The 25,165-nt window shown below is 46.0% G+C and overlaps 11 protein-coding genes across 11 annotated transcripts; 4 read left to right on the forward strand and 7 right to left on the reverse strand.

Moving 5' to 3' along the window:
* Positions 1 to 67: 67 nt before the first annotated feature.
* N7495_009230 (putative NADPH oxidase (NoxA)) lies at positions 68 to 1,885 on the reverse strand (the record flags this gene model as incomplete). Its single annotated transcript, XM_057211881.1, has 4 exons — positions 68 to 957; positions 1,008 to 1,417; positions 1,466 to 1,720; positions 1,770 to 1,885. The coding sequence occupies 4 exons, from the start codon at positions 1,883 to 1,885 to the stop codon at positions 68 to 70; spliced, it is 1,671 nt and encodes a 556-aa protein (XP_057058744.1).
* A 2,071-nt stretch (positions 1,886 to 3,956) lies between these two features.
* Positions 3,957 to 4,491, forward strand: N7495_009231 (uncharacterized protein; the record flags this gene model as incomplete). Its single annotated transcript, XM_057211882.1, has 3 exons — positions 3,957 to 4,014; positions 4,066 to 4,385; positions 4,435 to 4,491. 3 exons carry the CDS (start codon positions 3,957 to 3,959, stop codon positions 4,489 to 4,491), a joined length of 435 nt encoding a protein of 144 aa, XP_057058745.1.
* Positions 4,492 to 4,923: 432 nt separating this feature from the next.
* On the forward strand, positions 4,924 to 5,806 carry N7495_009232 (mismatch-specific DNA-glycosylase; the record flags this gene model as incomplete). The annotated part of the gene is made up of 2 exons (XM_057211883.1): positions 4,924 to 5,101; positions 5,184 to 5,806. The coding sequence occupies 2 exons, from the start codon at positions 4,924 to 4,926 to the stop codon at positions 5,804 to 5,806; spliced, it is 801 nt and encodes a 266-aa protein (XP_057058746.1).
* A 354-nt stretch (positions 5,807 to 6,160) lies between these two features.
* On the reverse strand, positions 6,161 to 6,618 carry N7495_009233 (SBDS family protein; the record flags this gene model as incomplete). Its single annotated transcript, XM_057211884.1, has 3 exons — positions 6,161 to 6,220; positions 6,266 to 6,388; positions 6,451 to 6,618. The coding sequence occupies 3 exons, from the start codon at positions 6,616 to 6,618 to the stop codon at positions 6,161 to 6,163; spliced, it is 351 nt and encodes a 116-aa protein (XP_057058747.1).
* A 330-nt stretch (positions 6,619 to 6,948) lies between these two features.
* Positions 6,949 to 9,687, reverse strand: N7495_009234 (putative Rho guanyl nucleotide exchange factor; the record flags this gene model as incomplete). The annotated part of the gene is made up of 6 exons (XM_057211885.1): positions 6,949 to 7,931; positions 7,981 to 8,206; positions 8,273 to 8,497; positions 8,542 to 8,742; positions 8,795 to 9,094; positions 9,160 to 9,687. 6 exons carry the CDS (start codon positions 9,685 to 9,687, stop codon positions 6,949 to 6,951), a joined length of 2,463 nt encoding a protein of 820 aa, XP_057058748.1.
* A 637-nt stretch (positions 9,688 to 10,324) lies between these two features.
* On the forward strand, positions 10,325 to 11,231 carry N7495_009235 (putative 26S proteasome non-ATPase regulatory subunit Nas2; the record flags this gene model as incomplete). Its single annotated transcript, XM_057211886.1, has 4 exons — positions 10,325 to 10,477; positions 10,536 to 10,608; positions 10,666 to 11,036; positions 11,100 to 11,231. 4 exons carry the CDS (start codon positions 10,325 to 10,327, stop codon positions 11,229 to 11,231), a joined length of 729 nt encoding a protein of 242 aa, XP_057058749.1.
* A 460-nt stretch (positions 11,232 to 11,691) lies between these two features.
* On the forward strand, positions 11,692 to 12,764 carry N7495_009236 (Ran family GTP-binding nuclear protein; the record flags this gene model as incomplete). Its single annotated transcript, XM_057211887.1, has 5 exons — positions 11,692 to 11,745; positions 11,976 to 12,068; positions 12,145 to 12,298; positions 12,373 to 12,578; positions 12,633 to 12,764. The coding sequence occupies 5 exons, from the start codon at positions 11,692 to 11,694 to the stop codon at positions 12,762 to 12,764; spliced, it is 639 nt and encodes a 212-aa protein (XP_057058750.1).
* Positions 12,765 to 13,491: 727 nt separating this feature from the next.
* On the reverse strand, positions 13,492 to 16,815 carry N7495_009237 (DEAD/DEAH box helicase; the record flags this gene model as incomplete). The annotated part of the gene is made up of 4 exons (XM_057211888.1): positions 13,492 to 13,515; positions 13,580 to 14,845; positions 14,898 to 15,657; positions 15,722 to 16,815. 4 exons carry the CDS (start codon positions 16,813 to 16,815, stop codon positions 13,492 to 13,494), a joined length of 3,144 nt encoding a protein of 1,047 aa, XP_057058751.1.
* Positions 16,816 to 17,900: 1,085 nt separating this feature from the next.
* N7495_009238 (uncharacterized protein) lies at positions 17,901 to 22,474 on the reverse strand (the record flags this gene model as incomplete). Its single annotated transcript, XM_057211889.1, has 4 exons — positions 17,901 to 21,451; positions 21,500 to 22,013; positions 22,064 to 22,372; positions 22,421 to 22,474. The coding sequence occupies 4 exons, from the start codon at positions 22,472 to 22,474 to the stop codon at positions 17,901 to 17,903; spliced, it is 4,428 nt and encodes a 1,475-aa protein (XP_057058752.1).
* A 272-nt stretch (positions 22,475 to 22,746) lies between these two features.
* N7495_009239 (uncharacterized protein) lies at positions 22,747 to 23,881 on the reverse strand (the record flags this gene model as incomplete). The annotated part of the gene is made up of 4 exons (XM_057211890.1): positions 22,747 to 22,794; positions 22,843 to 23,357; positions 23,407 to 23,484; positions 23,548 to 23,881. The coding sequence occupies 4 exons, from the start codon at positions 23,879 to 23,881 to the stop codon at positions 22,747 to 22,749; spliced, it is 975 nt and encodes a 324-aa protein (XP_057058753.1).
* A 454-nt stretch (positions 23,882 to 24,335) lies between these two features.
* N7495_009240 (uncharacterized protein) lies at positions 24,336 to 25,082 on the reverse strand (the record flags this gene model as incomplete). Its single annotated transcript, XM_057211891.1, has 1 exon — positions 24,336 to 25,082. The coding sequence occupies one exon, from the start codon at positions 25,080 to 25,082 to the stop codon at positions 24,336 to 24,338; it is 747 nt and encodes a 248-aa protein (XP_057058754.1).
* Between the last annotated feature and the right edge of the window lie 83 nt (positions 25,083 to 25,165).

Raw genomic sequence — 25,165 nt, forward strand, 5'->3', positions numbered from 1 at the left:
ATCGGCAGGGAAAGCGAAGAGAACTAAAAAAAAATCATAAATAGTAAAAAGACTGTGAATAGATAACTTAAAAGTGCTCTTTCCAGAACTTGAACCGCACATCCTTTGTAGAAGATGCTCTCGATGCATCATCTATCTCCCTAGCCGCAGTATTGGGCCCACAAAAGTAGACACCGACTTCTGTCGTGGATGAATTTTCAAGTCCACGCATATAGGTATGATCTAGCAAGCCGATACGCATGGCCGTAAACAAGCGCTTGAAGTCTGGACGACCAAAGTTTGTTCTGCTTCGCAGCTCAGTGAGAGGGTCAAGTGCCTGACCAACAGAATTCAGATAGATATTTGCAGTAGTATCATCGTCCAGTCGCTGTGTGAGGTAAGTATGGATACGCAAGAATTCCACGCCACCTTCTGAGGCAGCTGTGCTGACGGATTGCGACTCCAAGGAAGATAAAAGAGCTTGGAACCATTCAAAAGAAGAGGTGTCTTTGCATATCCAAATGAACTCCACACGGCGTAAGCGGCGGGGTGGATTTGGGCTGGAACGTAGATGCCAGATATTTTTCAAAATCGATGCCCAGGGCGTGACACCGATGCCGGTTCCGATAAGTATAGCAATTTCATTTTCAAACACATCTTCTGCTGGAGCTCCGTAGGGTCCATCGATGAGGAGTTTCGGCATTGTTTGTCCGTTTTGTAAGGCCACCTCGTACATACCCATGGGGTCGAGGCCTTCTAGGTCACGGGCCTGTGCAGGACCACATCCGAGTGCATCTCCGAGTGCGCGTGTGAAATCACCAACTTGTCGAACGTGGACGCTGATGTAGGGATCGAAGGGACATGAGGTGATGGTGAAGGGATGCCATTGTGTATTGGAGACCTCAGGCACCTGAATGAAGATCCATTGTCCAGGTTTGTATTTCATGCTGGGTTTGTAAAACTGTACCTCGACGGCAGCTGTTATGTTTAGCGATAGGGTCATATCTAGCAAAACATAATAGACTCACCATATGGATGTCGAATGACCTTGGTGATGACCGTATAGCGTCTTGACCGGATCTCGCGGTAAAGTCGTTCGAACAGGTATAAAGTGGCTGCTACGAGTTCCCATCTCCAACCCTCGTAACCCAGACAATGATCCCAATACTCCTTTCCAGCAAATGGAGAGATAGCATCCGTAGTATCACGCACAAAACAGCCCGTAGAATGAGTATACAAGGCTAGCATGAATGGAATGAAGAGGTGATGCGTATACCAGAAAGTTTCGTATGCTTGTTGGCGAATACGAGCATGGGCAGTTGTATACATCAGCATCATGCACAGCAGCATGACATGTCCTGTAATACCAGCTGCTGTCTTGAAGTGCATGTCAACAGCCGACTCAGGACGAATCTTGTCCTTTTCAATATTATAGAAACTAGAATTGATCAGCATGGATTAATTAGCTAGAGACTGATGAACTTACTTCACATAGTGAGCAGCTACATGTACCACGGTAAAAACCAATAATGCGTAAGCAATTTGGCGGTGGAACCAGGCTGACTCGTCAAGAGGTCGCCATCTGATTTGCGGTCTGATCAAACGTAGTAGAATCCGACACATAGGGAGAAGGATTAGCGTTGCATCCACTGTGAGTACCAGAGCAGCACCTCTAGATATCCAAACAGAATATTCAAGGGTATTGAGTCCTGCTAGTTTTGTATTTGATTGTTGTGAATACCTGGAATGATATTAGTGATCAGGGCTTCCGACTGCACATGAATACTCACCATCCGAGCGCAAAGATTCCCCAGTGAAATACCCAGAAACAAAAGAGGAATATGATCTTAGACCATGTCAAGTCAAGCCTTTGGAACCAGGTCTCCTTTCGTGCAGCCTCAACCATCGTAAAGTCTTAAATTGGAAATTTGAGAATTTAGTGATATTTTCAGAGTGCGGCTGACAAAATGTAGCTGTTGAAGGAGCGACAAGTAATAAATTGGCCAGCAACCAGTGACTCCGGGTGAGAGCCAATATAAGGCTGGACAAAGATCTCTTCTAGGGCGTTGAATCTTTAGGTTGAAAAAAATGGAAAGATCGCCGACGTCCATCAACCCCACGATGACAACCCACCAACTATGGAGTAGATTTGTCGCCTTGAGAGAAATTGAGAGATTTCTGGAGATGCTTTTGCAAATGCAGCTGCTCTTAATACTAATTCTCAGTGAATGATATGACGTGACAGCGTCACAACGTCGATGAACTTGAGTTGGAGAGTTTTGAAAAGTGATGTCTTCCGGATGCGCTGTGTAGATATCTGCAACTAGTAGGAATTCCCCTGAACACAGTGAGGTGACTAGATGCCCAGGGTAATTTCAAGAGATCGCAATAATATTGAGATCATAGTTTAGGTAAATTGTGGTGATGGAGCAAAAAAGAAACCGAACGTGGTAAGAAGCCTGAGAATCCCAGCGTTGTGGTTTTAGCTGCAGGGGTGAGGGGGAGGATTCATCTATAATTAGTTCGCCACAACTTAGCGTCTAAAGCCACTGAGAATGAAAACCAGTGAATTCTTGCCCAGTCAGCTCAGCTCTATTAATTGATTGGTCAAATTCATCAAAAGGTGCTTGCCTTGGCTATGTGATATGCATTGAGTGGCCTCGATACTTGGCAACCTCTCTATAGCCTTACGCTTCTACATCTACAATAACTCTGCCATTATATCCACGGTAGTGCATCTTTCCATACTGTATCCTGTTGACTCATTGTTAGCTCCTATAAATATATTTACTCGAATTACTGTCCTCACAATAGCAAATGAGAGACCTCTTGCCAGTGCATTATCAAATCATACCTAGGTATCCGATTTGAGTCATGAAGAGCATACAGTCAATTCTTATCGGTAGCATTTGATCTAACAATCTCAAGTTCTGATCTCACCATAAATCCAAGATCATGCGTTTCCCATGAGCCTGTGCGTGGATGAATTCCTTCTCCTGGGGACGCCACATCAGGAAAAAACAATCTCAAATAACATGGGGAAAAGGACCCGAGAAAGCATCTGAGGGCAGGTTGCTTACTGGTCGCCTGCATATGCAGTGAAGCAAGGAAGAACGTGGAGTACTCACTAATCCGCCTATAAAATGTATCCTGCAAGCGCCTTATTCCATCACACGAGGACTCCTGGGGCAAAAGAACTCGAGAATACCAATCAGCTTAGGCTTTCTATCTTTACTCTTATTCTCTAAATTTAGGTTATAATAGTTCGTTGGGGGAATCATAGGCCTTTGAATATGAAGTAAAGGAACTTATATCGATATGCTGTCGCTTTCTCGGTTATTTCTTCCACTTAGAAAGGGGGGGGCCGAGGGCATAATCACCTGCCTCAGACTCCACTTATCACATATCCGACCACCCTTGATCACTTCAAGATTCACAGTGTGGGCTGGTTGTGCAACAAACTGGTGTGACGGTGAGGAAGAATCAGGGCTTGTATGATCATCTGACTAGGAACAACCATATCCTAAAAATGGATTTATGAAAGCCATGACAATATGCAAATCAGTTCAAATCACACTTTCATAACTAAGACAAAACCCCAACCTCATTAATGACAAGCGCGTGCTGAAGTTGCAACTTATCACGCCAAGCCCCGCTCTATCACATTGTGCTTCCAATCAAATTCTGCCCCTGCCTGAAGATATACAAGAAAGACCAGGCAAAGAGGGGTTTAGCATATCAGTGGAAATGATTGGTTCACAAAGCTTGGGTATTACAAGATGAATAGTTCAACTTGAAGTCTGCATCTCAGGAGTGATCGGTGACTGGTGGTTGATTTTAGCGCCCACTGGGCATTTTGTTATGGAGCACATTGGTATTAGTGCATTCACTCCGCATGGTATTAGTTATCGGCCATCGGCTACGTATACATTCACTGTATCTCCCCACATTGCTATCCAATATACCAAAAATTCAAAATGGGCAGGCTCATCAAAAACCATTGGGCTCGATTGATCATAATGACTGCTTCAGCATGTATGTGCAGTATCAATCCACCTATAAAGCATACACTAATCACATCAATAGATCAAATAGTCAGTGCCATAGAAGGCTTCATCTGGCCAAAAGTCTTCTGGGACTTCATATCAAAAAATCTCGACGCTGCAGTCTCACCAGTACCTGTCCTGCAGATTCTGAACCTGATAATGGGTCTCATAGGTCTAGCCTGGGAATGGCCTTTGAAAGGAGTCTTTGCAGGCTCATATTTACATCGAAGCATTGAAATGCGACTGGTGGTTTATCCACTGAGTGCTTTATTTGCCGCCTTGCTTTATCAAGGGACAGATCCTGCCTTATACTATATGATTGGGATTGGGGTTTACTTCTGGGCCTACAGTGAGGGAGAGGTATGCTGAGCATTGCCTTTGTTGAAGTCTATTGTCTAACATTTTCTAGATCGTTTGTGCTAAACCTTGGACATTACCAAAACGGTCGGCATTACTGAAGACATAGATCTGGTACTGGACTTACGAAATTATGAATCATGATCTGAGTGACACAGGATCATCATGTAATACTAACGATGTAATGGTTCACGACCGGCCATTTATACTAGGCCATTAATGAAACATCTAGAACTCACTTCATGCTATTCCGTAGTTCACGTAAATACCAGAGCCGCAGTCCTGGAAAGTATTGTCGACTTGGACAATTGCTGAACAAGTTCGAGGCACGTGACCAAATAATCGTCCTGTAATCTCCACCTGGATTTGAGGTTATATCACCATTCATTCATCAAGAGCAATCGACCATCCTTTGATCTCATTTGTGGAAAGCAGTTCACTTGATCAACCGAGGAGTGTGTAGGATCACACCCCTGAAGTGGATACAACATCTGCTTATTTCACTTATATAAGTCAATGCCTGGCCAGTACTTTGCAAGGCATGCCTCTATCCATCCAGGACGACGATTCAGAGCTTCAGAGTGTTTCTGACAGGTTAGATGATCTGCCTGTAAGCAGAATGCCCAGCTTCGGCGGCAAGCTGCAAAAATTCATTCATACCGGAAACTTTGCTACAACGACAGGGTTGAAACGAGAGCTGCCAGATGATATGACAACAGGTACCAAGCGAGTAAAAAGAGAGCCAATTACACTGATGACCACAACTAAACCCTCCGCCAAACGCAAGCGAAAACCCCCCAGAACCATACCACAGCCCTCCAGCATCGTCATCACTCCTTCGTGACACGATACCCGCAAACCTCCTCCTCCTCCTCGTCGGTGTAAACCCGGGACTCCTGACCGGAAAAACCGGCCATTCCTACTGCCACCCTTCCAACCTATTCTGGAAACTCCTCCACTTGTCCGGTATCACTCGCATCCGACATCCCCCCTCAGACACATATAAGCTACCAGAGCTCTACAGCGTGGGAAACACGAATATCGTGGAGCGACCAACCAGAGACGCAAGTATGCTCAGCAAGGCCGAGATGGACGCGGGCGTACCTGTGCTAGAAGCCAAGGTGGCGGCCAAGCGACCCGAGGCTGTTGCGCTGGTTGGGAAAAGTATCTGGGAGTCTATATGGAGGGTGCGGCATGGACGGGGGATTCGTAAAGAGGAGTTTCGATATGGGTGGCAAGATGTCTCCGAGAATATGGGCTGTTCGCCTGATTCAGATTGGGCTGGTGCACCTGTTTTCGTAGCGACTACAACAAGCGGTCTGGCGGCTAGTATGACATTTGCAGATAAGCAGGCTGTATGGGCTGAGCTGGGGAGCTGGGTGGTTCGTAGGAGGACAGAAAGAGAACTTGCTGGTTCTGAATAAGTCGCTGTATCACACAATCAACTTTCACAACGGGATACGGTTGCACTTGCTACAACATTATATTTGCTAGATTGCTACTAGTATGATCCCTATCTAATTCACGATGCTGATTAACTTTGAATCAAGTGTTGTTGATTAGACGAGATCACTACTCGCCGCTCGTTATTTCATAATATCAGGTAAAGAAGCCTGCCTATGCTCAGATGCATTACAACCCAAAGAAACCAAGTAACTCCCCAAAAAGCTCCCTCGCATCAAATGACCGGTCAAGTTCAATCTGACCCAAGGTTACTGAAGTCCAAACAATTGATGAAAATGTAGGACAGAGAGCGACAAGATATTAAAGACTTAAGCTTAACGGGTAGTACCCATAGCGCCCTTGGAATCGTTCTTACTACCGTCACGCTCACGAGCCTGGACGGGAACAGTTAGTATAAATTTCCAACTTTTTCAAGGTACAGGAGCACGAACGGTGTTGGACTGGAAATCGCCACCCTCCAAGATCTTGACCATGACCTCATCTTCATTTGAGGTGCCGAACTCGTTCTCGAGAGTAGCCTTGCTGGCACCGTCCAAAATACCCTGGGCACCATGACTATGGAATGTTAGTGATTATCGGCATTGGGATTGGTGTAACTCAAGACTTGCCCATGAGAGATGAAGATCTTCCAGCCATTCAGGACATCTGACAGAGCAATGCTCTTGTCACCCTTCCACTTCTGAAGGATATCAGCGTCGTCGACGAAGACAATGAAGTCTTCAGTGCGGCCCTTGTAGACGACCTTGGAGGTAGTATCGTTGGCACGAGTCATCTTGTAAATGTTATTGGATTGAGTTTTGAATGTGTCTTGAAGTTGGAGATGAAAATCCAAGATTGAATCAAATTGATGAAGAGAGTGAAAGTAAAGAAGCTGAGGGAATAAAAGTCGGAGGCTTTAAAGTAATGATGATGAGTGACGTCACTTGGTGATAGCTCGCACTTGTGTATGTCATAACTTCCTCCTTGCTACACAACGTCATATGTGGAAATTTTGTGGAGAAAGCTTCATTACTTCTTTGTTATAATTTAATAATTACACAGCTTTATTGATGAGAATAATAATACACTGGCTTCAATCTCCCCCGCTGATAATGATACCACACTAACCCTCATTCCCTGCTTCCGTACGACGGAGATTTTTTGAAAACCCGCTGAACAAATTCTTCGACCACTTCTTTCGTGTTGGACTTGGAACTGGTGTTGCAACAGGTTCAATTTCTTGACTGTGGCTCTTCTCACCCCGAGGAGAAGAGAGAGATAGTGCTCCAATAGACCTCCTGGATGTTTCTTGGATTCTCAAGGTCATCGATCGTCTAAGTGAGGATGTGGGTGTCTTTGGTGACTCCTCAACAGAGTCACGTTGATCATTACAACCGTCTTGACTCGCTATATTTGTCTTTTCCTCGCCGCTGTAACTCGCACTCGGGCGTGAGTCAACAGGCGCAGACCTGGAAAGGGACATACTGATGGAGCTGAACTGCTTTCCAGTGTGCAAGCTGAGGCGTCTCATAATGGTTGAACGATCGAAAAGGTCACTCCGGCCAAGGACCATTCCCGGATATGGGAGAACATCTTTCGTGTATATATCTGCGATCATTTTTTCAAGATAAATTCGGCTCGCCCGTTTGCCAGTCACTGTCATAATTTTCGGTGAAACTGGTGTCTTTGGCCGTTCAATCTCACTCTCAGGCTCCTTGGGAGTCGCCTCATTAACCTCTTCAGTGACGTCTTGGATGGTCACGTTTTTGCGTGGCTTGTGCGTTTTCTTGATGATAACACGTTGAACATGTGATCTTTTCGTGATTGCCACAGAATCCATGGACTGTCGCCGGGCCACAGACGCCACTGTATAATGAACTCGGTCTAGCTGCATAAGATTAAGGGTGTTGAACGAGTATCTTCTCGGGTTCTGTGTTGCTCCTGGTTTGGCGGGCGTCGCAGTCAGAGCAGCGGACGCTTTCAAGGTCTCCATCTTCCATAGTCTTTCTTCAGCTGCACAGGATGCACTGAGCACCAACTCACAGCTTTCCTTATGATCTTGGAATAAAAGCTTCCATGTGAACAAGGAATCGTAACAATCGAGCCCTAAAAAGTCAGAAACTGTCGGCCAGAGTTGAGGCGCAGATTGACTCACCTCGTCCGTTTCGCTGAGTATCCGTTCTCAAGTCAGCAATATAAATACAGGCCACTACACTCAATCGATTGGAGTCTTTGGAACGTCTGGCAAAAAGGAGATAGCAGCTAAACAAAACGCATACCATGAATTCCCCATCAGCTCCGTTCTGTGCCTGGTAAGTGACATGGAGCACACCACACAAGGACATTGGGCCAAGTTCTTTGTAAATATCACGAAGCGGTAACTTGTTGCAAAAAAATAGACTGTTGTGAGCTTTGTAGTGGCGGAGAGAGGATACTTTAGTACTCACTGAATCAGATAGATCAATCTTCTGTTGTAGGCGTACAGTCTTTTGAATGAAATCCTTTTTGACTGGGTTCCCAGTTGCTGCATTGATTTGTGAAGTTAAAACACGTAGACTTTCCAGTATCTCTCGTATGCCGCCATGAGAAGTTGGGCAGTCACTGATTGGTGTGTTTCGTAGGAGGTCCTGGAGGAGAAGGGAGTATTTACATAAACGTTGTATTGGCTGCATCTCGGTTCTTAGTATAAACGGTGTCCCAGAGCGGACCAACGCACCTTAATCATTAGATCATTCAACGACATTGCTTTGTTCTCTTCGTTTTTCCGGCTCTCGATCGAAGCAACAGACTTCGATAACGCTTCAATACCCTTATCATATATTGCCCAATCTGAAACCGATCGGCGCACCATAGCGACGTCCTCAGCCAAAAGGTCATAGTTGGTGCAAAATTCAGCGTATTCAGAGAAAAGGGTAGACTATAGTTTACGAGTCAGTCTTTGCGTCTGAAGTCTGACATCTGAAACTTACCAAGCCCTCTATTTCACGAGCAACTTTGAAGCACTCGACAGCTTCCGCCCTCAGGACCCGAAGACGTTCTTTAATTGAAACTTTGAAGTTGTGATTCTGCACGGATCGAGTCGAAAGGTTCTTCAGCCCAGGAATATCACCGGCCGCTAGTCGAGAAAGAGTACCAGGCATGTCTGTTGCTATCTTCGAGGCTGAGTCGGGTGTTACTTCGTGGAGCCGAGCCAAAAATTCTTCGTGGATCACACAAATTCGCGCGATATTTCGCTGGATCTGAGCTCGTATGTCAAGTATAGAGAGAACCTGGAGTTCGTGAGTTCAAATATGCAAATATGGTTGAAGTTGTGACAATAAACATGATAACTTACTCCTGACAAAGCTTTGAGACCAGTAACGTAGTCAGTTTCAGTTGTGACCAGCTCTCTCAGCACTTGTCGTCTCTTCTCCGCTCTCGTATCTGCCGCTTCATCCACATAATCACTCAAGGTTGGACGAGAGCTGGCTTCCGAGTCGCCTGAACCTCGCATATCCGATGAAAATGCGCTGGCCGCACCTCGCGATCGTGACCTTGACATTGCCATGCTCTGGCTTGCAACGCTCAATGAAATTGTTTTGACGGTCCCGAGCTGCGACGAATTCTGTGATGAACTTTCAAAGGTCTGGTTATCAGCATAAGAGTCCGACGGAGGATTTTCCCATCCATCGACATTTCGTTCCGCTATCGTGGAAGGTCCACGGTGTCGAACTCGAAAGCTATTTATCCATTTCTGGAAAGGAGGAGTAACATCCTTCTGTTGAGCTGTGGATAGCTTGTCAGTGGACGTCGCGTCCTTTTCATCCTCCTCTACCGTCGGCGCTGATGACAGCTCGTTCTGATCCAAGGGTCTATTCTCCATGATCGTACATCAATGCGGCAAGAGCCAGCTGAGTTGTTAACGGGGCTTTAGATGCGAGTGTCATGAGGATCATAAAGATCAATTGCCGCAGTCATAACTGATTAATGGCAAGACCCGAAATCGCACCCTGCATATTTAGGAAGTAGCGAGGGACTTGATGCTGTGTAGGAGAGTGTAGCTGCTGCGCACAAACTGGAAAGGACTCTCAACCTCCGGCTCGTAAAAGTCCCTATACTATCGTCCACAAATGAGGTAGGTTGCGCCATAGAGAAGGTTCAAAACGCGTCGCCTCCAGGCAACGCGCTGCTGAGAAACCCATAATTTGAATATGATCCATGTACGTCATGATGTGAGGCGGTTCGTAGGTGGAATTTAAATTGCACTTTCAAATTCGTAAAGATTAATTAGATTTACGGCTCAGACGAGCAGATTTTGATCTTTAAATGACATGGATTCAGTGTTGATAGAATGTGCCCGTTTTAGGGGATGAGTTGTGGAAGAGTCAACATTGAAGTGAAGGACTCCATATTAGTTAGTTCCAAAGTTGGGCACGCCCACACGCGCTTATAAATGTCACTCCCGAGGTCCCACCGGCCCTCATGATTTACTACCTTCCAACTTTCCAAGAGCTTCAAATATGGCCAACAACATCCATGCTGCCACGGTTACTGCGGGTTCTACGTCTGCTGGTGCCGAGCGCGATTTTTCGCAGCTCTCACTGACCGAGCTGGGACAGGAGAAGCAGCGTATTGAGCAGGAGTTAAAAGAAAACAGCGCCGTTCTCAGCTCGGTGAGTTCATTTCAACTCCTCCTGTTGGCAAGCATCTAACTGACAATCCATCGCATAGTACGCTGTGAGTATGACCTCTACTCTAACGACCTTCGATGGCTTTCCACGCAGCGATATTGACGTTCCGCAAGGTACGACATGAATCACCCATGTGTCAATTGTCAATCGCCACTGACACTATAGTATAGTTCGAATGGCGCGCGTGCGCATTATCCACCTTCGAAATGACCACAAGGAGGTTATGAAGTATATGGAGCAGGGTGTCCATGCGCACTTTGCCCAGCTACGTAACAGCACCGGTAACAACACTGGTGCCACCGCGACGACCAATGGTACCAGTGTATCTTCCTCTGCACCCACCGCGAACCCAGACAACATCAATCCCCGTACCAGAGCCTTTGGAGCACCATTCGCCAAGATCAATGCTGTTGAACCAGGTAGTCCAGCTTACCAAGCGGGTCTGAAGGTTGGAGACTTGATTCTAGGCTTTGGGAGCATACATTGGCTGAACCCTGGGCTTCTGTCAAAGATTGCCGAGACTGTGCAAGAGAACGAAGGGGTAAGTTTAAATATTCCCAATGATCTATCATTTCCAAACCTGTGAACCTAACAATTGATTCAGCGTCCAATTTTAGTCAAAGTGTCGCGCAAGGAGGAGAGTGGGTCCGGTACTATAGAATTGCAATTGCAGCTTACACCTCGGCGCAATTGGGGTGGTCGGGGCATGCTAGGCTGTCTTCTAGTTCCATTGTAATAAATCCACTACTGGATGGATTTCTGATATCCCCTTACGGAGTGTTGTTGCTGTGGATACAGGAGCAACCTTCACCTTTCTGTGTTTGTCCTCATGATTAACGAGCCACGGTTTATTGACTTCAAAAAAAAGTATTCTTTGTGCTATTTGAAGCTTTAATGGTACAAATAAATAATAAATCCTTACAGTTTGAAACCCTAGAATCAGCGACGTTCTATGTTGAGAAAAAGCGAGTGTTTTTGAAAAAGTAAAGAAACTACGTCAGGCCTTTTCAGGCACATAATCACGTGATCGGCCAACCACTGGGGCAAAATTTCCATCAACACATTATTCAGACTTTCCCCTTCCTTCCTCCACCCCTTCTCTTCATCTCCAACTTCCCCAAAACCCAAGACATCAGGTTTTGTGAATCACGAAGTCCTCGTTCTTTATTAAATAGAATTTGGATTTTACGTTCATCATGACTACACCCACTTTCAAGCTTGTGTTGGTTGGTGACGGTGGTACCGGAAAGGTAAGCATAATTCCTTGAATTCCACAGCCTTTGCGCTTCAGACTGTCGCCAAAAATGAGGGGAATCTTTATCAAAAGTCCCTATTATCAAGCTTCGACAATATACTTTCTTGACGGCCTTGTTGCTATCGTATTTCCCCCTTGCCCCGCCATTGTCAACAAAGAACAAAAATATCTGCCCAACGCTTGCGCCTTCCACATCACCATTGCTAACGTCACTACTCCCATCAGACTACTTTTGTCAAGCGCCACCTTACTGGTGAGTTCGAGAAGAAGTACATTGCCACCCTTGGTGTCGAAGTCCACCCTCTCGCCTTTACTACCGTATGCCCTACCCCGCCGAACCCCACCTCGGCAACTTTACTATGGTATGATATACTGACCTGAATACCATTGACAGAACCTGGGTCAAATCCAGTTTGACGTCTGGGATACCGCTGGTCAGGAGAAGTTTGGTGGTCTCCGTGATGGATACTACATCAACGGACAGGCTGGTATCATCATGTTCGATGTTACCTCCCGTATCACCTACAAGAACGTGCCCAACTGGCACCGTAAGTCTCTATTGTCGATCATCGACATTGTCGCCCGTCCCAAATCCTTAGCACTCACTAATATTTTCTTCCAGGTGATCTCGTCCGTGTCTGCGAGACCATCCCCATTGTTCTGTGCGGTAACAAGGTCGACGTGAAGGAGCGTAAGGTTAAGGCCAAGACCATCACCTTCCACCGCAAGAAGAACTTGCAGTACTACGACATCTCCGCTAAGTCCAACTACAACTTCGAGAAGCCCTTCCTTTGGCTCGCTCGCAAGTTGGTCGGAAACGCCCAGCTGGTACGCATATATTTTCCATTTATCTCCATCCGCCTTGCCTAACCCCCTCTATAGGAGTTCGTTGCCCAGGCTGCTCTCGCTCCCCCCGAGGTTACCGTCGACCAGGCTCAGCTCGAGCAGTACCGCCTCGAGATGGAGGCTGCTGCCGAGCAGCCCCTGCCCGATGAGGACGACGCCGACCTGTAAATTGGTCGCTAATCTTTCATGATGCTTCCAATTGGAAGCTGGATTTCTCGCGACCTCTCTCTCTCTCTCTCTGCACCTTGATAGAAGGAGGAACGAGAGGATATTCTCTTGATGACTGAAAGTCTTGCGCCTCAAAAGCAAGATCTAGTGGCGGTCTTAGAGGGACAGCACGATTATGCATTTCTTTTGTTTTGTTTTCCCCCCAACGTTTAGTAGCTTAGACTCTTTACCATCTAAATGCCTTTTTCCCCTATGACTGAAAAGAACACGCTGTACAAAAGCAGCCCTTTCTTCCAAAAATGAACATTATCTAAAGAATAATCCATCTGATGCTCAATCAATACGAAGACAATTTTCAAAATTATGTGGCATCAAGAGCAGATAACTTTTTTTTCCTTTTGTACATCTTTATTGATGACTTTCAGCAAAAGAAAAGAAAAAAAAAAAAAAAGCAATCAATCGTTGCTTTCCAAAAAAAAAAAGAGATAGCTCAATCTACAATTAGCAACGAAAGACAGCAAGAGCTACAAAGTATCAATCAAGAAGAAAAAAGTTCGTTCATCTATGATAGAGGAGCTAAGATAGCTCAACAATAACTCAATCTAGACACTCAAGAATAAAAAAAATATATGAAAAAGCAAAAGATAAGCAATTGGAAGGCATCCGTTCGTAAGGGCGTAAGGGCGTAAGGGCGTAAGGGTATAATACGATTGAGCATGTTCATGATTCAGAAATTGAAGCTTTTGATTCCCTGTAATTCGAAGTAGAAATTAGTGGTCATATCCTTGAAAGCGAGAACTGTGAGAAACCCTTACAAAGAGGCCCGCCATCTCCCTGGTGGATAGGCTGGAGACTTCGTATTTGCCACCCTCGTTAAGTGCTCCTTCAATGAGCTCCATCTTGTTTTCCTGAAGTTCGATGATACGGTCTTCAATTGAGTTCTGGATCAAAATTCGATGCACAAAGACCTTCTTGGTCTGACCGATTCGGTAGCAACGGTCGATTGCCTGCAGCTCCACATATGGATTCCAGAAAGGATCAAACATGATTACATGGTTCGCCATTGTCAAGTTGAGGCCGGCATTACCAGCTTTCATTGAAATTAGAAAGATGCGGCAGTCTGGGTCATCAGTGAAGGTTTGAATGGCCCTATTACGTGCCTCGTTATTCATGGTTCCATCGAAGCGGACGTATTTAAGGCCCTCTCGTTTGATCGGAATCTCGAGCAGATCCAACATGGAGGTGAACTGGCTAAACACAAGAGTTTTCTCTCCCTTGCCATCTCTCTCGATGTTCTGTATGATTTCCAGGGTCTTATCAGTTTTGGCGCTGGTAACCCAAACTTCTTCCAAATCCTTGATACGCTTCTTTGCATCCTTCTTCTCATCCTTGCTGGCTTCTTTGACAACCCTTTCGATTTTCCCGCCGCCATTAACGTGGATATGTTTGAAAGAGTCGGCATCTGTGATTTTTGTGGGATCAACAGGACCTCTGCAATTCTGGCACTTCATCACTTCCGCGCCATCTTCTGAAAGCCGGGCCAACAACGCAGGATCGGAAATTTGCACGTAGCATTCTGAGCACACCGAATGCCCACATGGGATGTAGATGATGTAGTTAGTCGCGGTGTCCATGCAAACGGGACACGTAAAAGTCGTATCTTCGTTATCCAGAATTCGGCTTACGACCGTTGGGCTCAGAAGATTTGCGTTTTTCATCAGATCATCTTCGTCGAGTCCCAAAACATGTGCTTCGGGTTCGTAACCTTCAATCAGGAGCGGATGGCAACATGCTTGCCGAAGGCGAAGAATCAGTACGAGGACGTAGGAGAAGTTCTTTCCTAGAATTCCTCGCTCCATAAGTTTTTCGACCTCCCGTGTGCTCTTGTCGCTCAATTTTTGATAAAATTCCTTCTCAGCTCCAACTGGCACCGCAAAGTGTGTTTCGATAAGCTTTTCCGGAAGTACAAGGATAGGCTGGCCATCAAGCTTCGATGCTTTAGTACGTCGTAGACATGTCGACTTGATCAGAATTCGCATTTGCTTCATGACGTTCTCATTTGCAGCTTTCTTGATAAAGTTCTAAGACATTTATCAGTATCTATATGGTTCTTGGGGGGAATTGTGGATTTACCTCCTTGAAGACGTCTGTGTAACAATATGGGCGAATTTTAAGAAACTGAATTAGCGACCCATAATCTTTCAGGCCGTTCATCATCGGTGTTCCTGTCAAACACCATCGATATCTAGCCTGTATCCGTCGGCAAGCCTTCGCTGCTTTTGTCGAAGAGTTCTTGATGTTCTGAGCCTCATCAATGATTATACGGTGCCACTTGGCTTTGGGACCATACATATAGGCTTGGTCCTGCACTTTCTTCCATTCGGATGACGGTCTCATCAATTTTAACCGCATCTCGTCTGCCTTCTCGATCGCCTTGTAATGGGCCACAAGAGTGCCGAAGGTAGTTATGACAATATCATATCGTTTGAGCTCATCCCAAGGTGTGTTCCGTGTCTTATCATGGAATATGAGCACGCTGAACTTATATCCGGTCTTCATATGTCTCGCAAGCTCAAGACGCCACTGGTCCATCAGAGCCTTGGGGCAAACGATCAAAGACGGATGCTCATCTGGTTTAGTAGCCGGAAGCGCAGCCATCAGCGCGATCGCCTGAATGGTTTTTCCAAGACCCATATCGTCGCCTAGAACTCCCCCACGGTGACTCGAGTGCTCCTTTGCTTTCATCCAAGCGAGACCGATTCTTTGATGTTTCATTAACTTAACCTCGAGCGTGGGCGGGATTTCATGATCGTGTTCCATGGCTTTCCTGATATCTGTGATTCCCTCAAGAAGTGTCTTGATATCTTTCGGGAAATGCTGTGATTCGTACTGGCTTTACGGGCATGTTATGTTAGGATATAATCATCAAATGGCGAAAAAGTATTGAGTGAACTTACCGCACATCATCATCTCCATCATCATTTTCCATAGCTTGTACGAGACGTTTGAAAGCTTGTTCTTCAGTGAGATTCGCAGTATTTGACACATATGGAGATGTTTGTTCTCCGGTAAGATCCACTGTATTCGACATATACGGTGTAACAGGATACCCAGGAGTAGTGTACCCAGTGGCGGGAGTACTAAACGCGGTCCAAGGAATATTAGCACTGGTAGGGTCCATCCAATTTTGCCGAATAGGTGGAGTTGACCGCATTAAATTTTGCGGTCTTGCATATGGCTGAGGTGATTCCTGTTCATCTTCACTGTCGGGCCTCTCTTGGAGGATACGTGCGATGGCGAGATCCTTTGCAATTTGGAATTTAGCCTTAATAACTTGCTCATTCTCCGACTGTTCCTCACGGATAGCTTGCAAAACCTGTTCTTCGGACTGGTTCTCTATTTCCATGGTCAAAGCAACGTTTTCGGGCTCTCTCAAATCGGAGAAATTGGCACGGAGTTCGACTAGACTTGTCTTGAGTTCCTTCTCCAGCTTCCGGATCGCGGGATGGGATTCATAGTCATCATCCCATTTCATTTGCTCTGGTTGAGGTGTGAGACTCAAAGACTCACGTCTCTCACGGTAAGATGTCCAGTCCGACATGCCGTTATTCAACCTGGTTCGCTGTGTTTGAGGCATTGGACTCGTTGTATCTTCACGAGCTCTCTTACGAGAGACGTGATTTCCTTCCTCGAGTTTTTCATTGGGAATGTGGAAAGGTGACTGCTGTGGAGACAAAGTTGACGGGTCTTGGGTTTTGGAAGAGTGAGACGACTCTGTAGTATTGGAACGAGGAGTATCGCCGGCACCGTTGAAGGACGTGTATGATGCGAAGGCAGACTTAGGTTCAGCTGTGGGAGAAGTGGTGAGTGTCGGAGGGGTGGGAGCGAGTAGGCTGGCAAGTTCGGTTTCGGTCTCTTTGATCGAATCCGCAGCTTCTTTGATCCCCTGCTTGTCATCTGGTCTATTTAGAACAAGATCATTATGAATAAATTTTCGAAGATCTAGATCGTCACAGAGGTCTCGGATGCGATCCTCGCGGGGGCCCGACATCCTGATCGGCAAGCGCACACACCGGCGTGACCGGATTGGAAAGCTGTAAATCTAGAGGTAAAGTTAGTTGGATACGTGCGTCATGCAAGGAGAGATCAGAGCCAGCAATGACAGAGAGATGGGGACGTGCACGGCCAATCATAGTGGGGTCGAGTACACCATAAAATGATGGATTCCTCTTGATCTGAGTATGTTTTCATGTCTGACAGCAGAAGGGGTGTGTGTTGCTTACCTATGAAGGACTTTTCTCGATGGTATTGACCTGAGACAGGTGAGGGGAAGGGTGTGGGGTGAAAGGGGCGAGGAAGAAATAGCGAAAAGGATGAGGAAGAGAGAGCGTGTAGAAGACGCAGAAGAAGAATGATGAAGACGTGGAGACAGGCCAATAAATCGGACCGACCTTCGATGGGTGATGGGAAGGATGGGAAGGATGGAGGGTGAAGAGAATGGAAAGGGATTAAATTGTGAAATGAATGAGAAAGTGAGTGTAAGACGCAGCAGAAGAATAAAGAAGTGGAAGAGAGATCAGAAACCATATTGATCATTGCCATGTACGCGCGACACGTTAGGAAATTGATAGGCGATAAGGGAGATAATATGATAAGGGTCGCAGATTAGGTTTGATATATTATTGCTTCATACTCATACTTAGACTCCTCTATACTTCGAGTCTACTTCTGCCTGGCGCTCACTTTCTAGAGTGATTCTCGATATCTAAAAGGATTCCCTTCTCGTCAAAGTTGAAATTTGAGTGTCATTAGACATCAATAATACCACCCGCGCACGTAGAACCCGTCATGTTTGCGACCTTTCTTTTCCTTTTTTCCGTCCCATTCGATACTTAATGATCCTGCTTTTTCAACCATATAAGAAGGAATGAAAAGTAGGCTTAGGCATGAGGCTGAGGAAAGCTACTATAATTGCTACTACAATTACTCCCTAAGCACCAGTTAGATCCACTCAAGTACTTCTCAAACCAACCCAGATTGAATGGGGTTTTGATTAGTCTATTCAGTGTAGCCAAATATCAAACGAAACAGATTGATTTACAGGTGAAAATACCAACTGTTAAAGAAGTCAGTGACTTAGGATGCCTCGATAATATCAACCTGCCCCTGCCGAGACACTCGGCCCTGGTCTAAGACTACGACATAGTCAGCATCCTTCACAGCCTCCACTCGGTGCGCAATGGTTATGACAGTAGAAAGATGCAGCTCCTCTCTGATAATCTGCTGAATTTCAAGAGAGGTTTCCTGGTCAATGGATGCTGTAGCCTCGTCAAAAATGACAACAGGGCTACGTCGAAGAACGGCACGAGTAAGAGCAATGAGCTGTCGTTGTCCCTGGCTCAGATTACGCCCTCCAGTCTCGAGATGTGTTTCTAGATTCCAGCCATGTCGACCGCACAGGCGATCCAGAACATCTGCACACTGCTGGTCAGAGAACTCCTCCGTAGGGTCGAGATTCAGACGAATGCTTCCAGGAAATAGAACGGGATCTTGTGCAACAAACGTCACTCGAGTTCGCAGGGCTTGTTTATTGACTTCTGCGATGTTGATACCATTGATCAAAATGCGACCAGTCTCAGGTCGAATGACAGATAAAAGCGATACTGCTAATGTCGACTTGCCGCTGCCTGTACGGCCGATGATGGCGGTAGTGGATCCGCCAGGAATACGGAGGGAGACATCGGTAAGAGATGGATCGAGGTGAGGTGCGTAGCGAAGGGTGACATTTTCAAAGATGATATCACTGCTATACGCTGGCCACGCAGCTGGGGGATCAACACTTCCCGAGAACTCTTCCTCGATATGGAGGAGCTCGTATATTCGTTCGACTGAAACGAAATTCATCTGAAGCGAACCGTACTGTCTACATAAGAGATGGGTCGAGTCGACAAAGTTACTGGCGGCAATGAGGACAAACGCCACCAGGCCAGGTGTTGTCTTCGTGTATAGCGCGAGAGCAGTCAAACAGAATGTTGAACAAGCTGATAAAATCTCAAAACGATACATCAGCCACGACTGCAAAGACCAGTAGAAGTGGTCCATTCCCTGAAACTTGTCTACGACTGAAATAACGCGGCTCTGAAACCGCTCTTCGGCATGAAAGGCTCGGACAGTGGTCAGCCCATGCAGAAGCTCCCCAAAGTTGGATAGCAAAGGGGTGAGAGAGACCATTTCAAGTCGTCTTAAGCTTTGGGATGTTGGTAGAAAGCGTAGAAATATGGAGACAAAGGCAGCTGTGAGAATCGAAGAGAACATGAGGAACGCCGGAGTTGCAGTGGCAATCACGAGCAGTGAGGCGATCCAGGAAATGGCGGAAAAGGCGATGGCTTGGAATTGTTCACTGATATTTCCATCAACGACGCTGATGTCTGATGTAAGCCTGTTCATCAATCGACCCATGGGAGTGACATCAAAGAACCGGAAAGTTGCATGGCTGACTCGGACCATCAACTGGTGGAAGAGAATCTTTCCAGCGCAGTACACAATGACCAACAACAGTATCTGTGTGACAAGAAGTGCCATAGCCTGGAATATGACGATTGCAAAGAAGGCCCATAGCCATGGACGAACATCTTCTCGTGGAGAAGGCAGGTTTTCCATTGGATTTGAAGGCACGAAATATGATTCAATGTTTGATGCCAGACTTGAAAGACTGATAAAGGTAGATTCCGTCCGACCGTACGCTTCACCCCATCCTTTGAGAAACCATGATTGTCCCACAGACGAAAGTCGGTGCACTGCTAGGACAAGAATAAGTGCAAGCCACCAGCGGTATTTTCCTGCCTTGATATAGGTCCAGTAGACTCGTGCCTTAACACCCCATTCTGCACGATACTCTTCTTCCATGAATTTGTCCGGCACTACGTCTTCTTCGTCTTCGCCGACTTTGCCATCAGTCTCCGTTGCAGGTTCCTGCAAATGTAATGACGACTGCTGCGTGATATTGAAATTAGAGGGTGTATCGTAGACTGTGGCACGTCCCTCATTGATTTCAACAATCTGCTCGGCAATTCCATGTACCAGCGCAGTACGGTGAGTGACCAGGACGGTGGTACGATCTTTCATCAGAGGACCAGTGAAGCACTTCTGGACCACAAACTCAGCGGTGTTATGATCCAGCGCTGACAGGGGATCATCCAGCAAGAGGACACGAGAATGACTATACACTGCACGTGCGAGAGCAACCCGTGCCTTCTGCCCTCCAGAGAGACCGACACCATTCTCGCCCACAAAGGTTAGGTCACCGTGCTTGAATAGCGACAGGTCTGGAAGGAGAGCACATGCCTCTATGGTCTTCTTGTAGCGTTGCTCTTCATAAGGAGACGAGAACAAGATATTGTCGCGGATGCTCATACTTTGCAGCCAAGGAGTCTGTGCACAGTACCCTACCATCTCATTTGAAAGATGGGAAGAGCCACTCAACTGATCAAGCTCTCCCAAAAGAGCTTGCAGGAATGCCGTCTTGCCTGATCCTACTTTCCCACTCACGACCGTTAGTCCTTTTTGAATGACCACATTGATTTCAACTAGCACTGGGTTTAATTTTCCAGGCCAGGCAAATGATGACGACCGCAATTTGTATGCAATGTCATCAGAAGAATCAGCTTGTGGAGATGCCTCTTTATCAGGCTCAGATACGAAGTCCTCAATTCTACCAAGTGCAATAGAGGCATTGATAAGTGATGTGATCAGTCCAGGGATGTCACGTAAGCGCGACTCCAACATGCTAAAGAGCTCCAATGCGGGGAAGATGATATCAATACGCAGCTCATGGCCTGCCAGAATGGTGTAAGCATAAAGAGCAACAACTGGAAATGCGCCAATTGCAAAGGCGTTGATGAAACGGATGAGAATGTTCCACAAGCTAGTGACTATCCGCAGGTTCAGTTCATGTTGCCGGGCTTCCATAACCTGTCGCAGCCAATGGTCCTGCCAACCGTACCATCGCAAATGGCGAATCGCTTCAACAAATTGGGAGGTGATTTGCAAGCGAGCATCTGTGGCGGCTCTTTTGACGCGCTCCCATCGAAGAACAAACCTGGAAATAACCAAGTTCACTGTTTGAGATGCTACAACGGCAAGAATTCCGAGAAGGCAGGACGGGCCGAACAAATTCCAGACCAATACAACGGCAATAACCAAGCCTAAAGGTTTATCGATGAGATCATTAATCTCCCAGAACCGCTGGGCAACATCATAAACATCACCGCGAAGAAGATTCAAGATCTTGCCTAAGGACGCAGCCTCTTTGCCCTTTTTGCTTTTGGGTTGTGTTTTCGTTTGTCGTCCAAAGAGGAAGAATTTCCAGAAGCTCGACTTTTGTGGCGAATCCGCTTCGTTTGCAGCCTCATCACCATCGATTATGCTGTGGCCGTCATTGGAGGACTCGTTGTTCAAACCGATGATATTCTTGCGAGATAATGCCTTTGCATAGACCATCATCACCAGCTCACCCCTGACCCTCTCATAGCATCGTCGACCGTACCATAGATTCAAGACTGTAGACTGTGCAGCAACTAAGCGGAAAAGCACAGAAAGAGCCGCATATGTCATTGGCACACGCGTTGATTTTGTGGGATCTTGCATGGATTTCAGTAGCTGTTGAAGAAGGATAGGTGAAGCAAATTCTAAATTTGTCAGAAACTCTTTTCCATTAATTGATGCAAACTGCTTACCGGAGACCATATCAACTAGTGAAATCAAGGAAATGATAAGCACGTCGACACCGTTTGCTTTCAAGATACGAACGAGAACAGATCCTCGAAGGCGATGGAACGATTCATGTAGCCGGCGATGCTGGAATTCATATCCCAGATACCATACGTCAGGTTCATTCAGTTGCCTCTGGCGACCTAAGGATATGAGCGGTGCCATCCATGATACAGTGAGGAATTGCCATAGCCGTAGATTGTCCTCTGGGCTTCGGAAGTCGCTGGATGGCGTTTTTCCCACGGCACTTATATCAGAGGCTGCCAAAGACGGCTTTCTAAATGGCATAAGCAGAATTGTGACACAGGCTGCCAAAGCTGCAGCTGCAGCAATATAATGCGCGATCGTATCCGGGTCTGTGTATGTACTGAATCTGGTTGCCAGGGTTACCTCGACACCAAAGGTCAGAATGAAGAAAACAAGCATTGAAATTGGACATGATCTTGGCCGTGTGGCAGCAACAAATATGCATGCTGCAGCCTACGTTCAAAGTCAGTCACAGCCGTTACAACAGCACTGCTAGTTATTACCCATGAAGCAAGTAGGACGATCGCAGGACGATCAAATCTGATTAGCAAGAGATGAACAACCTGCGTCAATAAGCCAACTACTGAGAAGGCCAGAAGAGCGATTGTCCAGTGAAGAGGTTCTTTCGTCTCTTCGAGAGGGATATCTTGACAATCCTCTTGTTCTGTGATAAATGAATAGGTCCATTTGGGACGCCATCGCTGCAACAATGGGTTTGATAGAGAGCACAAAGAAATAAGCAGTATAATTAGAGCGGGGGCAATTACAACATAAGACAGTGCACAAGGCGACAACTGTGCATTATCTGAGTCCTGCAGGTCAGGTTAGCTCTGCGCCTTCAAAGCAAGGAAGCCACGTACCCAGAAATGACGACAACTATGCTCAGCTTCATGGAAGAAAAGAGCCTGCGTCATTGTTCTCCCTCTAGAAATTTGAACAATTCCCAATATTCACTGATCGCGAAACTCTGTATTTAGATGTTTGGTTAGATGCGGAGGTTGGAATATTATTCATCCGGTGGAAGATGGGGCCGAAGGGCCGTGAGTTCTAACCCGACCCTCACGATTCACTATCAACTTCTTAGGAATAATGACAAGTTAACATTTGCTATCTTTTGATTCTACACAAAGTGACAAATTTCAGAACAATTGAGGCCTCCTAATCTCAATAACTAGGGTAAAGATCATTAGAAAATCGCAAATGCATTCGGCGGGCTAGCTACCCCTCCAACAACCTACTAGCATATCAATATTGGCCGTGAGGTCTGAAAGGAGTGACAAACCTTGAGTGGCATGCTAGACAAGAAGAAGCTATATCTTCGAGTAGCCTTGCAATACGCAGACAATCTCTCAAGATCAAACATCTCACCAATAGGAGTACCCCATCCAGCCAATAGCCATTCATGAAGAACAAAATTTGGATCGCTATGGCTGCCTCGAATAGGAGCTCGCTCGAAACTTGGTGCATCGCCAGCGACAGCGGCAAACTGGTGATCCCATAACCAGCGTAGCATACTTTCAGTTGCTTCAACTCCTTGAAAGTTCGGAGATGATCGATGCGCTAGATCTTTTCTCTCTTGGTCATTCAACTGATTGTATGCAGCAGTAAAACCACTGCGGATAAACAAGATATCACCTTTGCGGAATTCCAACTGATAGTCCTTGATTATGCGCTTCAGATTGTCGAGTGTTACTGGCTCAGAAGAGAAAGACGATACAGAAACCGAATTTGATGAAGCCCAATCGGCGAAGTCAAGCAGCACGCCTCGTCCTGTAATGCCGCCGTGCTCAGCCACAGCTGTGACTGAGTTAGTTGCAGTCAAATATCAAATTGGAGACATTCATACTATGAAGACCAATAACATCAGAGCTCTCAATGTCCTCTATAGTATGGCCGTTGTAGAACTTTCGTAGTCCTTGATATGCTGAATTCACCTAGTCAGTTCCACCACAGTGCGTTTCGGTAAGATCCTTCCAAGACTATTTACCATAATGTCTGAAGCCATCCCACTGACTGGAGCCTTGGGTGTTGAAAGTTAAGATATCGTCATAAATTCCATTATGACTTCGAAGAACTAGCTCTTGTTTGAACGGATTGCGATTAAAGCTGGGATGTGATGGCATGCTGAGAGGCCAGTCAAGGCTTATGCGCACACCTGTCTTGATCTCTTTGGAAGCCTCAACAATCGCCTCTGGGGTAAGGAAATTCAATGTGCCGAGCTCATCATTTAGTCCGAAACGACCCCAGGCATTTCCTTGGGGTCCAGTAGGGTCCAGCGGGAGAGCTTCAAATGGAATCGGATCGTCTGTTCTCCCTTCCATTGTCGTGGAGTGAGCTGTAGAGTTCAAGGCTATCTGACAGTGAAGGTGTGAGAACGAGACTCGAGGCCTTTTTGATTTACCAAGGTACCTACTACCCCACCCCTTCTCAACCCTCGGATATTCAAGATTCGGATACATCTCCGACGGACATTCTCTCGGGACTCTACGAATAAAAAATGGCGTCTCAAATGAAGGGCAGCAAATACTATCCAAGATTTCAAGAGCCGCAGAACTGAGAGGGAAAAGAGGTTTCTATTTGGCGATCGATGTCGTTAATTAGGAGTAAATTCTCTATCCAGGTGTGCTCGTTTATCGGATTCTAGCCCTCAAATGAACCTCGGGATGAAGATCATGATAGAATATAAGTCTCTATGAAAATCAGATTGCAAATAATGCTGTTTGAAACACCAGGGTATTATCATGGATACTGACTGTACTGACTGTATAAAAAAACTCAGATATGCGCATGCAAAGCAGGCTCCTCCGCAGTCCGACCATCCTTCACATTATTCGAAATGAACTTATTATCACGACCAGGCGAATTAAACAGAGCACCAACCAAAGAAAGACAGTTATTGGCCCTCCAAATCATAAGATATCCCAAAGTAACACCAGTAACAACGATCTCGTCTACCAATGCCTGACTATCAGCCAAAGGACCCATCAACTCAATCTTGCCGACCTTCTTCAACCCCCACATATTGACAGTGAATTTCCCAAGAGGCGACTGGTCCTCATCGACGCAAACAAACTCCCAAGTAGTGATACCACATTCTCCAGTCCATGACAGAACAGCGGGCTTGCCTTTTTTCGTGAGGACAGCAGAGCGATGTGTGTACGAAGTTTTAAAGCGCTTCTGTGCAATCAGAGTGTCTTTGTGACCGTTACATTCATAGTCAGCGTCGATCTTGAATGTGTGTAGAGAGCTTTTGCCAATGATTTCGCTTGCTGCTTCTATGGCATCGATTTTGACGTCTTTGGAATCGATGTTGATATCGTCGGTGATATTTCCAACAGATCTGAATGTGAACTTGGGCTTTGGGATGATCTTGTAATCGATTATATAGAGGGGTTTGTCGGGGTTTTTTTCATCGGAAATGAGTGTTTTAAATTTGCGCCATGTGTAGTCCAGGTTAAGTGTTCTGTGTTGGTTTGTTTCAGCAGGTTGTGGCTGAGATGATGGTATTTCGAGATTTTCCATGATGAAGGTTGTTGTGATTTTGATAACTGAAATTTTTGTTATTGTCTGACGGTCATGACTCTCTCTCTCTTTATATTCTAACC

This window comes from Penicillium taxi (assembly GCF_028828555.1).
Source record: "Penicillium taxi strain IBT 34144 chromosome Unknown utg000006l_segment0_segment0, whole genome shotgun sequence".
NCBI lineage: Eukaryota > Fungi > Ascomycota > Eurotiomycetes > Eurotiales > Aspergillaceae > Penicillium > Penicillium taxi.